Below are 13,326 nucleotides of genomic sequence, written 5' to 3' on the forward strand. Positions count from 1 at the left end.
CTTTTGGACCTCGTTTCTTATTAATGAAAAGACTGCATGGTTTTACTGTTAATTGTAATTAATTCTGATTTATGGTAATTACTGTATTTTGGGATGTTACATTAGTGGTATCAGAGCAGTTTTGTTCTATTAAAAGGACACTGTAGATTATGAGTGCACTGTGTTTTTGCTGTGTGCTTATTGTATGTTTGGTGAGTTATTGTTTTTAACTCTTGAACATTCTAACGCTCGTTTTCTCTGATCCGGAGAACTAATGGCGCCTAGACTCCCTCCTCCACCACAGCCCAATGAATCTGATGCACCCAACCACACTAGGTTGTTGGAAACGGTGATAGATAGGCTACAGCAGCAAAATACAGTTTTGATGGAGCAGAACGCTGCTGCATTACAAAGTTTAGAGGCCGCTCGCGCTAATTCTGAGGCGACTCAGCGGCAACTAATGGAGATCATTGCTGCCACCAGAGGCACGCCAGGAGCGTCCTCTTCCAACGCTGCTCAATCAACCGAGTGGAGTTTGGAGAGCTTTTTGCAACACCATCCGGCAAAGTTCAGCGGAAAATGCCTCCCTGATGAGGCAGATCAGTGGCTGAGGGACATGGAAAGAATCTTTAACGCCAAAAGATGCCCGGACAAGAACAGGTTGGCGTTCACAGAGTACCTGTTGACTGGAGAAGCTAGCAACTGGTGGGCGAGCATGAGAGCAATCTTAACGGACGCCCAAAATCCCATTACGTGGGAAGTATTCAGGAGCAAATTTTATGAGGAATACTTCCCTGACAACGTCCGTTTTGCTAAAGAAGTGGAGTTTCTGCAACTCGTTCAAGGCGGGATGTCCGTTTCTGAATACACCAACAAATTCAAACATCTCGTCAGGTTCAATACTATGGCCACCAGTGAAGAGTGGCAGTGCCGGAAGTTTGAGAACGGACTGCGGAGTGACTTAAAGGTTTTAATCTCCAGTTTATGTATACGGACGTTCCCTGCCATGGTTGAGAGGGCCAAGGTTTTGGAGAAGAATATGGCAGAAGCGGAACGACACAAGAAACAACAACAAGCAGTGAGGGGACCGATCGTCTCCAGAGGCAATGTTAATCAAAGAAGAATTCCGTATGCTCGTCCAAATCAACCAGCCAACACGAGCGGGTCTCAAGCTTTAGTTTCTGCCGGACAGTCTGGGCAGCATGGAAACGTTACTGGTTTCCAGTGTGGAGGACCACACTACCGTTCGTCATGTCCTCAACTGATGGGAGGAAAACACTGCAACCGTTGTGGGCGGAATGGGCACTTGGAGAACGAGTGCAACATGGGTGGACGAGCAGTGATGAGGCCACCAAATACTGGAAGGAATCAGCCGAGAGGTGGACGAGCTCAAGCAGTTGGACGGGTATATGCTATAACTGGCGCTGAGGCAGCAAGTTCAGGTAATCTTATAACTGGTGAATGCTTGCTGTATGGAATGCCATGTCGAGTGCTGTTTGATTCGGGGGATGACTCACTCCTTCATCTCGAAGGCGTGTGTTGAGAAATTGGGAGTAGTTGAGAGAGATATGCAGTTTGACCTAGTGGTGTCAACCCCGGCGGCTGGAGAGATTAGGACGCCTACTGTGTGTGCATTAGATGTCCTATTGTGGTTGAAGGGCGTAGTTATAAGGTGAATTTAATCTGTTTGCCTTTAAAGGATTTAGAAGTGATTTTAGGAATGGATTGGTTGGCTGCCAATCGCATTCTTATAGATTGTGGGGCGAAGGAGTTAATCTTTCCGGATGAAGAAGAAGAGGAAGTGTCAGTAACGCTCGGCCAACTAAAAGAAGACATTATGGAGGGCGCCAGCTGTTTCCTGATTATGACGCATGAAGATAAGGAATTCGGAGGATTGGTAAAAGAACGATCGTCTATTAGTGACAATAATGGGCGTTCGGTTGTGGACGAGTTTCCGGACGTTTTTCCAGAAGAAATACCTGGACTACCTCCTACTCGTGAAGTTGAATTCACCATTGACTTGGTGACGACAGCAGCCCCCATCTCCGTTCAACCATACCGAATGGCGCCTGCAGAGTTGGTTGAACTTAAGAAACAGATTGAAGAGCTGATGGATAAGCAATTTATCAGGCCGAGCGTATCACCATGGGGAGCGCCTGTGCTCTTAGTGAAGAAGAAAGATGGCAGCTCTCGGTTATGCATTGATTACAGACAATTGAACAAGCTGACCATCAAGAATAAGTACCCGTTGCCAAGGATAGACGATTTGCTGGACCAACTACATGGGGCAACGATATTTTCTAAGATTGACTTGCGGTCTGGATATCATCAAATCAGAGTGAAGGAGGACGACATCCAAAAGACTGCTTTCAGATCTCGTTACGGACACTACGAGTATGTAGTGATGCCGTTCGGTGTGACGAACGCACCAGCAATCTTCATGGATTATATGAATCGGATATTCAGACCTTATTTGGACAAGTTTGTGGTCGTCTTCATAGATGATATTCTCATCTACTCCAAGACGAAAGCCGAACATGAAGAACACTTGCGGGCAGTACTAACCGTGTTGAGGGAAAAGGAGTTATATGCAAAGCTGTCCAAGTGTGAATTCTGGATGAAGGAGGTGCAATTTTTGGGACATGTAGTGTCGGCTGAAGGCATCTCGGTAGATCCAGCTAAAGTACGAGCGGTGTTGGATTGGAAGAATCCGCGTTCGGTCACTGAGGTTCGTAGCTTTATGGGACTCGCGGGCTACTATAGGCGTTTTATTGAAGGATTTGCTAAGATAGTAGCTCCGCTAACTCAGTTGACTAGGAAGGATCAACCGTTCGCCTGGACTGATCTATGTGAGGAGCGTTTTCAGGAGCTGAAAGTGAAATTGACGAGCGCTCCAGTTCTGATTATTCCAGACACGTCCAAGCCCTTTGAAGTTTACTGCGACGCGTCTCACCAAGGGTTGGGATGTGTGCTTATGCAAGAGAAGCGGGCTGTAGCGTACGCGTCTCGTCAACTGAAGATTCATGAGAAGAATTACCCAACGCACGACCTGGAGTTGGCAGCGGTCGTTTTTGCATTGAATATTTGGAGGCATTACTTGTACGGGTCTACATTCCAAGTCTTCAGTGATCACAAGAGCCTCAAATATTTATTTGATCAGAAGGAGTTGAACATGAGGCAGAGGCGTTGGTTAGAATTTTTGAAAGACTATGACTTTGAACTGCTGTATCATCCGGGAAAAGCGAATGTAGTAGCGGACGCCCTAAGCAGGAAAGCAGTTCACGTCTCGGTTATGATGGTGAAGGAACTCAGCCTGGTGGAAAGCTTTAGAGATTTAAGGTTACAATTTGAGTTGAAGCCGAACAGTATTAAGTGTTGTAACCTTAGAATATCCAGCAACATCTTTGATCGTATCAGGATGAAGCAACGCGAGGACGAGGACTTGGTAAAGATTTTAAGAGCGCTCGGTACGGATCAGGCACAACATTTCAACACTGGAACGGACGGCCTATTACGATACATGGGTCGGACGTGCGTTCCCAACGATGGCGAGCTGAAAAGAATTATTCTGGAGGAAGGTCATCATAGTCGTCTTAGCATGCACCCTGGCATGACTAAGATGTATCAAGACCTCCGGAAATCATTCTGGTGGCCTGGAATGAAGAGCGATGTCGCTCGTTTTGTAGCATCATGCTTAACTTGTCAACGAGCGAAGGCAGTACACCAAAGACCTGGCGGCCTACTGCAGCAGTTGGAGATTCCAGAATGGAAGTGGGACAGCATCTCCATGGACTTCGTAACTCATCTACCACGCACGGTCAGGAATCATGACTCAATTTGGGTGATCGTGGATAGGCTAACAAAAAGCGCCCACTTCCTGGCCGTTAACTTAAAGATGTCAATGACAAATTTAGCTAAGTTGTATATCAAGGAGATCGTTCGTCTACATGGAGTCCCTTCAAGCATAATTTCTGACCGAGACACGAGATTCACATCTCGGTTTTGGCAATCTTTACAAGGCGAATTGGGAAGCAAGTTGCAGATGAGTTCGGCTTATCACCCTCAAACGGACGGCCAGTCTGAGCGAACAATCCAGACGCTGGAAGATTTACTGAGGACGTGCGTCCTAGATCACTTAGGCGCATGGGATGAAATTTTGCCGATAGTGGAATTCACGTACAACAACAGCTTTCAGGCTAGCATTGGGATGGCGCCGTTTGAAGCTCTTTATGGGAGAAAATGCCGAACGCCACTTTGTTGGTTTCAAGAAGGGGAACACGTACTGACCGGACCTGAGCTCATCCAGCAAACAACCGAGAAAGTGAAATTAATCCAAGAGAGATTGAAGACGTCCCTGAGCAGACAGAAGTCCTATGCCGATAGACGAAGAAGACCTTTGGAGTTCGCTGCAGGAGACCATGTCTTCTTAAGACTCAATCCGATCACTGGAGTAGGCAGAGTCATTCGTCCAAAGAAACTATCTCCCAAGTTCATAGGACCGTACCAGATTTTGAAGAAGATTGGACCAGTAGCTTATGAACTTGCCTTGCCTCCTCAACTATCAAATCTACACCCAGTCTTCCACGTTTCCCAACTTCGGAAGTATATACCGAACCCATCACACGTACTGGAGTTGGAGGACGTTCAGCTTAGTCCAGACGAACGCTGGAGTTGCAACCAGTCCGTATAGAAGACAGCCGCACCAAGCTATACAAAGGAAAGGACGTTCGTCTAATTAAAATGGTGTGGGACGCGAAGACTGGCGATTCAACATGGGAAGTGGAGGATGCTATGAGGAACTTGTATCCCCACTTATTTACGGGTAAGTTTCTAATTTTCGAGGACGAAAATTTTTGTAGTTAGGGAGAATGTAAGAACCTAAATAATTAGCAATGATAATTTCTGTCACATCAAGTTAAAGCACCCACGTTCATGGTTCAGTGCATTAAAAACGCACTTTGCACTGCATGCACGAGCGCCACGTGTCACGATAGAAGTTTCTGAAATCAGAAGTGGGAGTGCAGGTGTCAGTAGAGGAGACGCTCGTTCGTTTGGGCGTGGAAATTAACAAAACTGAGTTTTGAAAAACTCTCTCTCACCTGCACGCACTCTTCTTCTTCCTCAGAACTCAAACCCCATTTTCTCCACCTTGTCTCTAGAACCTTCACCTTCTCTCTACTGTAATTCTCACGCTTCTTCTCCGATCACGTTTCAGAACCGTGAGGACGTTCCCTGAGACGTGAGCGTTATTCTGTACCAAACAGAATTAGGATCTAAGATGGTAAGTCCTCTCCTCCAGTCGTTCGTCTATTAGGTTTCATGCGAAACCAGGTTCTGGGTTCATGCATGGGTGAAATCTGAGTTATTTTTGATTTTTGGTGTATAGATTAAGTGAAAGTTAGTAAGTGAATCTTGGAGTAGAACGCTGTTAGAGGACGCACCATACCCTTGCTTTAGGACGTTTCACATATTGATCCGGGTAAGGGAAGCTTATGTATTTAATTCATATTTTGTTGTATGATTGAAGATAATACATGCCTGTTGATGAACGAATGAATGTATGTGTATATTATGAGTGTAAATGTATGATTGATGATGAACTGAATGAATAAGAGTATATGTTGGCTGTGATGTATGATCATGTTTGATACGTATGATTATGAAGGATTAATATGATATGTATAAAGTCTGGAAAATTGATATTGATATGAAACTATAAAGTATGAATTATATGAGAAATATCGAGTTAGGATAGAAGAACAATTTGAATCTTAAATTACTCTCTATGATAAATTACGCTCGTTATCGTACGGTCTTATACCGTTCGGCTCCCCTGAAAAAGACTTAGAGTAGAATTCTTTCATTTGGGAAGAATTCGGTTTGAGAACGAGCGTCCTCATTTGAATTACTATGTTTGAGCGTTCGGCTCAGCATAGAGAGGTCGTACACCTTAAATTAAAATATATTGAAGTAAGTGACGTTCGGTCTTATATCGAACGTTCGTTCTAAATAGCGCTCTGTCTTATACTGAGCGTTCGTCCTGTATTGCGCTAGGTCTTATACCAAGCGTTCGTTATCCATGGTGCTCGGTCATCTACCTGGCGTTCACCATAAGTGGTGCTCGGTCTTATACCAAGCGCTCATATTATTGAATAACCCCTTGAATGAAATAGCGTCCGTTCAAGTGTTAAAATATTCATGTTCCTTACGTTCGTGCAATTACTGGCATCGGTTCTCCATATGCAAAATTCTACAAAGGTAATCCTAAGTATTCTTAACCTTCCCTCTTACATTAAATCTGGTCCAAGGTCGTCGTCATGAAAATTTTCTAAGTATTAGGGTACCTTCATACGAGTCAGTTCATTTAACTGACTAAATAGATATTCACGTTCGTTATATATATTTTCCTGTTCATCCAGTGCCTTTATTTGGACGTTCGTCATAACTCTTCAGTAGATTGAGCGTTCGTTATTTTATGCTCTTAAATCTAAATATGTAAAAGATGATGAATTATGATAATTTAAAGTGTGAACGCCATATAGAGCGATATTATGATATTGGATTTTGGACGAGCGTTCCAGGGAGGAACGTCTCATACATGTTGATTTTGGAATTTGGTAAAGTATGACTGTGGTTATGCTAATGCTGGCATGGTCCATCCTGATATTCCGTGATACTCATCTTCACTTAGAGGAGAGTAGTTCATGTGTGGGAATGGCAGGAGGTCCTTAGTCCATAAGTTAACATGGGCGACGTAAGAACGGACTAACCTCGAGTGGCAGCTGTTGAGTGTATCCCAGTTACTACACCACTCGGGTGCGAGGACGCCTGTAGCTACACGGTTCATACAGTCCGGACGGTCTGTCTAGTATATATATATATAGATATATATATATATATATAGATATATATATATATATATATATATATATATATATATAGATCTATGTTAAGTTACATGTGTGTGTGAATTGAAATGTTAAATATACATGTTGATTGTATGAATTAAATTATATAAGCTTACCCTTTCGTTTTCCTTGTGTTGTCCATTGTATATGTACGTTCGTCCTGTCTTGCAATGATCATCCGTGTGGATGTGAGCAGAAGGTGAGGCCACTCTGGAGGACGTCATTGAAGAAGAAAATCTTGTCGAGGTGGAAGTCAAGGCCGAGCCCTAGAGCGCTCGTTTAGATTAGGGTGGTAAATGTTAGCTTTAGTTTTGACGTTCGGTTTAATATTTTGTAAAACCGTTCGTTCTAGTTTATTTCTATTTCTGTTTTTACGTTCGCTATTTTTGTATCCAATCCGTTCGGCTTTTGGACCTCGTTTCTTATTAATGAAAAGACTGCATGGTTTTACTGTTAATTGTAATTAATTCTGATTTATGGTAATTACTGTATTTTGGGATGTTACAACTTTTACAAGTTTTTTTTTTATTATTTAGTGAATTTTCCTTCTATTATACATATACAAATTACAACATTTTAATAAACTTAAAAGAAATATATTAAAAATAGTGTAGAGTCAATACTTTTTTAGTAATAAAAAATTACATAACTCAAACCAATTTTTTAATATTTCTATTTGTTAGTTTTTACGCTTAAAAAGAAAAAAAAAATCTTTTCGCACATTTTCTTTTATTATATATATATATATATATATATATATATATATATATATATATATATATATATATATATATATATATATATATATATATATATATATATATATATATATAAAATTCTAATTCTTATCGTAAACACCATAAATAAAAGAATATGTATAATAAGAACAAAAAGTAAAATAATTTTAAATAGTTATACTACATAAAATTATAAAAAATTGTAATCTTAAAATAATGATAAATGAAACTAACAAGGTTTCTAACTTGAATATAAACAAACATATTATTTCTTTTTACACATTTTGAATAGGATGACATTTACATTATTTTTTTAAAATATGTAATTCAATTGGTTCAAAACTTTTACATTTAAAAACTTATTTTTTAATTTCATCAATGTTATTTAAGATTTTGATCAATGTTACTTTTTATTTTTAAATATTAAATAAAAAGGAAAATATTACTTCATTAAAAATAAAAGAGATAAATATTTATTTAAAAGAAAAAATAGATTATTTTATTAAAATTATAAAAAACCAAGAAAATTTATATTTAAATAGAATTGATATGAGGTAGCTAAAATTTGTAACACGATCATTCAATCCATTCACACGGTCTATCAAGATTTACAGGTTATTTTTTTAGTATTTAATCCTTCTATACATATTTTTTCTATAGCCATTGGGGGTACTGTTGTATCTTCCGGTTTCAATTTATTTTATGTTCTTGCCCGCTTAAAGTTCAATTTATTGTTTGTTTTCCATTTGTTTGTTGTTCTTCTTGGTGCATCTTTTTCGTTTCGCTCCTTATTGCTTCTTTGCTCCTTCCAATTCGTTCAATACCGTTTTCATCACCACCTGTGTGTGCGTACTTACCGCGGCATTGTCTCAAGCATTGACAGTAATGCTCCGTTTTGTTTTGTTTTTAAAACCCCAGACTGACGAAAAGGAGGGTTGTAAGGTGAATGAGAGAAAAGAGCATTCCATGGTCGTTTGGGATGAAGGAGTGAGAAACACCGAGAGAGGGAGTGGTGGTATAAATGCTGGAATTGGGAGACAAAGATACAAAACGAAAGTAGAATTTTGGAGTAAGGAAAGAAATAGGAAAAAGGTATGGGACCTCACCTTTCTTGTGATTGTATAACATCTGAAGTGTATTGCGTCACGCCTCATTTATTAAAGTGCTGAGTCACCACTGTGCTTCCATTACTACACCCACGCCCCACGTGCGGTGCCATTAATGTGCACTCACATTCTCTGAATCCCTCTGACATGTGTCAATTCGGAAGGTTCTGAATGCAGTAGTGGAAGCCAGGTGTCAACGCAAGAGAGAACGTCCGTTTGACTTGGGAAGAGAATTGATTTTTTTGAAACACTCTTCTCCTTCTCTGCGTGCATCTTCATCTTCCTCAGAAATTCAAAACCTCCATTTTCTCCTCCTTCTCTCTACTGTAATTCACCAACCTTTACTCCGTTCACGTTTCAGCACCGTAGGAACGTCCCCTGCACTGTGAGCTTCATCTTAGACCGAACAACTTCCAGTTCTGTAACCGGTAAGTTTCCCAACCTAAGTCGTTCGTTTCTGGATTTCATGCAAACCCAGATTCAGCTGCATGCGAGGGTGTAAACTAAGCCTTTTCGTTTTCTTTTGACTAGTTTTTAGTTGGATAGATTAAGAGAACCGTTGAGAGAGAACCATATTTGGAAGAGTTAAGATCATTCACTCTTTGAAAGATCATCCCAATCCGGGTAAGGGAAGCTTATTAAAATTTAATTCTTGAGTTTACTGTGTTGCATGGTTGTTCTGTGATGTTGTACTGTGTTGGATGCATGTTCTGTGAAATTATTGAGTATGATTTAGGATATTGAATTTTTGGTATATGATTATGATCCGAATTGATGTATGAAAATGATGAAATGTTCTATGGTTTGATTAAATTGAAAAATGAGCTGTATGATGAGATGATGCATGAAAAAGTATGGATTTGTACTATGATAAGAGTAAATTGATGTATGAAAGTGTATACTGAAAAATGTGTATTCTGTAAGTTGAAATTGAATACGTAAGTCTATGATAATGAACGTTCGTTGTCGAAACGGTCTTTGACCGTTCGGTATTCTCAATTATTTAAAATAGCTTGAACCCTTTCATTTGGAAAGGATTCTATTTGAGGACGAACGCCCTCATATATATAGCTTTGCGTTTGAGCGTTCGGCCAAACGTAGACATCATGAGTGCTGTGTGAGAATTTGAGAAGCCTGAAAATATATATTCAAACACTTAATCATATTGTTAAAAATGTAAATTCACCATTATAATTTGTGAAAAATCCTATTTCAAATATATTGAATCAGTGATGGGTCTCGACCCAAAGCGTAAGTCTTGAGTGGCGCTCGGTCTTATACCGAACGCTCGTCCCAAATTGTAAGTGATAAGCTGAAATAGCGTTCGTCCTGAATTTTTAATAGCGTTCGTCCTAAATTTCAGTAAATGCTCGTAACGCGTTAGGTCATTCACTGGTGTCAATACCGAATTTCGTCCGGATTGATTTTTGGCTTTACTTTAATCTGTTCTCCTATGTTTTATTATTTATTTATTTTTATTTTTTTTTATCAATTTTATTTTTATTTTTATTTTCGTTTTTATCCATTTTTATTATTTATTTTTTTTTTGTTGTTATCTATTATTTCTTTGTTTTCATTTTATCTTTATTTATATAAGTTATCTTATTCTATTTTATTCTCCCCTTCATTTATTATTTCTTTTCATTTTTGTTTTTTATTTTTTTTTACCTCTTTATACTTTATTTTATTTTAATATAATATAACTAAAAAAAAAGAAGAAAAATATGTGTGCGTGTGTTGGAGCGGGAGGGGACAGAAATGATTTTCTGCAGAGAGCAAGGTGGTGGCAGAGGCGCGATTTGGGTGTACGGTTTTGGTACAGAGAATGGCACAAAAGACAAGCACGGGGAGCAGATTGGATTATCGATTTTGGGAGGAAAAGTAAAAAAGGATTTTTGACATTTTGGCTGAGGAGGATTTGGCTTCACGTTTTGGCATCTGCAAAGAAGAACCAGAAGGGATTTTCACAGCAAAGGCAAGGGAGAGTATTGGAGAGGCAAGGGCAACAGGAGCAAACGGATCTCCGAGAGGTAAGTTTTGCCTTGCACTCCATCTTGCACATATTTCTGTTTGAATTTGCCATGCTTGCATATGATTGTCGTTGAGTTGCATCACCCTCCCCACGTAACATTAGAACAGTGTCTTCACCCTCTTAAACGAACCTCCACTTCCATTCATTCTCTGTTTCACCACGTTCCCTCTCTCCTTCCACTCTCACACTCTTCCCTATTCACTCAACAAAATCACACCCTCCAAAACCAGGGCCAAAACGATAATCTTGATCATTATACTGGCCTTCATCTCCAACACTATCACACGACCATCATCATTCATACACAGCCAATATACCCCAACCTTTGACCCCTCTCTCCGGAAACCACCTCATCTTCATCCATTTCCAATAACTAACCCACAACCTTCACGCTCCCACTTCAAACTTCCACCATCTTCATATTCATCTTCATCATCTTCAACTCCGCCATCCACTATACCTCCAACGTCTGCCCATCACCCCGTGAACCCGTCATCCTCCTTCACGCAATCATCGTCGCTCCCCACTTCATCATCTTCATCTCCGAATCAGCCTTCACCTTCGTCACCACCGAACAACATCCACACACATAGCCCATTGTACAGTCAAGAAAACAACAAGAGGAAAGAGAGGAAGGGTTGGAACAAGAGGCGGTGGCGTGGTGACTGGGTCGCGGCGGTGAGCGGCGGCCAGTTAGGCAGGCGCGGTGCAGAGACGCCGGAGAGGAACTGATGGACAAATTTGTAAGCACCAAAATATGATGTCACAAACTTGTTTCACAATCGGCAAGTATGACCGAATCGTTCAAGTAATAAAACTTGGTAAGACCAAGTATCGTTCTTCCCAAAGGACTCACGGCCTAGTTTAGTTATGTGATTTCTTGATTAGCTAAGACTTAAGAAAACAATAATTGAAATTTTAATATGCAAAACGAAAATAAACATGTATGCATGAATTGATCAATGGCAAAGACATAAGATAAACACTTTCAATGGATTAAATGAATGAATATGTTGTTGGGGGTCAATTTCATCTCATCCACTCTCATATATTTTAGGAATTCCTCTTTCAAATCATCATTGTTAATGCCACTCTCTAATGTACCATTCTAGATGGCTTCTCCCTAATCAAATAGTTCATACAATTCCTAGCATTCCTAATGATTAGTTCATGAGTGCAGGAGCTTAAGGCAACCAATATAATGTTGTCAGTAAAATATTGGGAGAAATTCCCCGGATCTAGATTTCCCCGTACGTGTCCGTATCAACAAAACCAATAATCATGCATTAGAATGAGTTAAACAATGCAAGCATTGAGCAAAGAGGAAAAACCCTAACTAATGATGAAAAGAAAGCATATGTCTTAATTCAAAGATGTATTCAACAAATCCATATATGAGAGCTTCAAGAGATTACATTGATTCCCCAACAAACATACAAGGTTTAGTTCACCATATTCATGGTGAACCTAGATGAATAACAATGAAAGTATGAAAGAATAAACCCAATAAAGTGGAAGAGGTAGCCTGAACATCCAAGATCCTCCTTCAAAGGGGTGAAAAAGAGAGTGTTTGCCTCGTTTCTGCCAAAGATACCTAACTAAAGGACGTGCAAGCCCTTATATACTAATCTAGAGTTACAAAAGATTATAAAAGCCCAAGCCCAAAAAGTGCCGCTCAGCGCCATTTACCGCTCAGCGGTGGTTACGCGTCTTCTTTCTTCCCCTCAGCGGCCATTTGCCCCTCAGCGGATCCAACGCCACCTCTTGAGTGCCGCTCAGCGGTAGTTTGCCGCTGAGCGGTGCCTTCGACTTCTCTTTTTGCACTCTTTCTTGTCTTTTCTAATGTCCTCTCTCTCATTCTTCACTTCTTTCACCAAATTCACCTCAAAACCTGCACAAAAACACTCAAATCAAGCATAAACCTGTCCAGCTCTCTTATTTCTGAAAATATAAACAAAATGCATGATTTCAAGCTAGTTTCTAAGTCTAAAGGTTGCTTTTAGTATCACTTTTAAGCATGAAAATAACAGTTTTTCAACTGTTATCACAACCCCAAACTTAGAACTTTGCTTGTCCTCAAGCAAACAAAATGTAACTCCATCTCCAACCAATTCATTTGATGGTTCACTCATTCAAAATCCTCTTTTCAAGATAAGTAATAACTTCACTCAAACTTATGACCAAGAGTTAATTCAAGATGTGCACATGCTTTAGTGTTCACAAAGTCATTTAAGTTCCAACAAATGCTATTATTTATGAATGATCAATCAATTAAGCATGGATGTTCATGTGCTTATGGAATATTTCCTCACTAGGTAAAGTGTTTCACTCAACACACAAGTGTATAAGAGGTAAAGTGTTTCACTCATTCACTCCACTATCACAATGTCACATGAATCAACTTTGCCTTTCATTTAACCACAATCAAATACATTCACAAGCATGCATCATCACAAGGACTTTTCAATGGCTTATAATGTGGCTGGGCTAACAAGAAAATTGGTTTTTCTGGATCACAAAATCCTTGAGTTAAGAGAATCATAACAACACAATCTTCTTATTCA

At 39.8% G+C, this 13,326-nt stretch overlaps 1 protein-coding gene across 1 annotated transcript; it reads left to right on the forward strand.

The window, feature by feature from the left end:
* The first annotated feature begins 253 nt into the window (after positions 1-253).
* Positions 254-1,655, forward strand: LOC148192883 (uncharacterized). The gene is made up of 2 exons (XM_088099300.1): positions 254-1,468; positions 1,512-1,655. Exons 1-2 carry the CDS (start codon positions 254-256, stop codon positions 1,653-1,655), a joined length of 1,359 nt encoding a protein of 452 aa, XP_087955426.1.
* Positions 1,656-13,326: the final 11,671 nt, after the last annotated feature.

The sequence above is a fragment of the Vigna umbellata genome, chromosome 9, assembly GCF_029865625.1.
Source record: "Vigna umbellata cultivar VRB3 chromosome 9, Vumbellata_1.0, whole genome shotgun sequence".
NCBI lineage: Eukaryota > Viridiplantae > Streptophyta > Magnoliopsida > Fabales > Fabaceae > Vigna > Vigna umbellata.

Bases quoted from the DNA above. Each gene is read 5' to 3' on its own strand.
- LOC148192883 (XM_088099300.1), top strand. From the start codon at position 254: ATGGCGCCTAGACTCCCTCCTCCACCACAGCCCAATGAATCTGATGCA. The intron at 1,469-1,511 runs GTGCTGTTTGAT...TTCATCTCGAAG, and splicing joins TGTATGGAATGCCATGTCGA to GCGTGTGTTGAGAAATTGGG.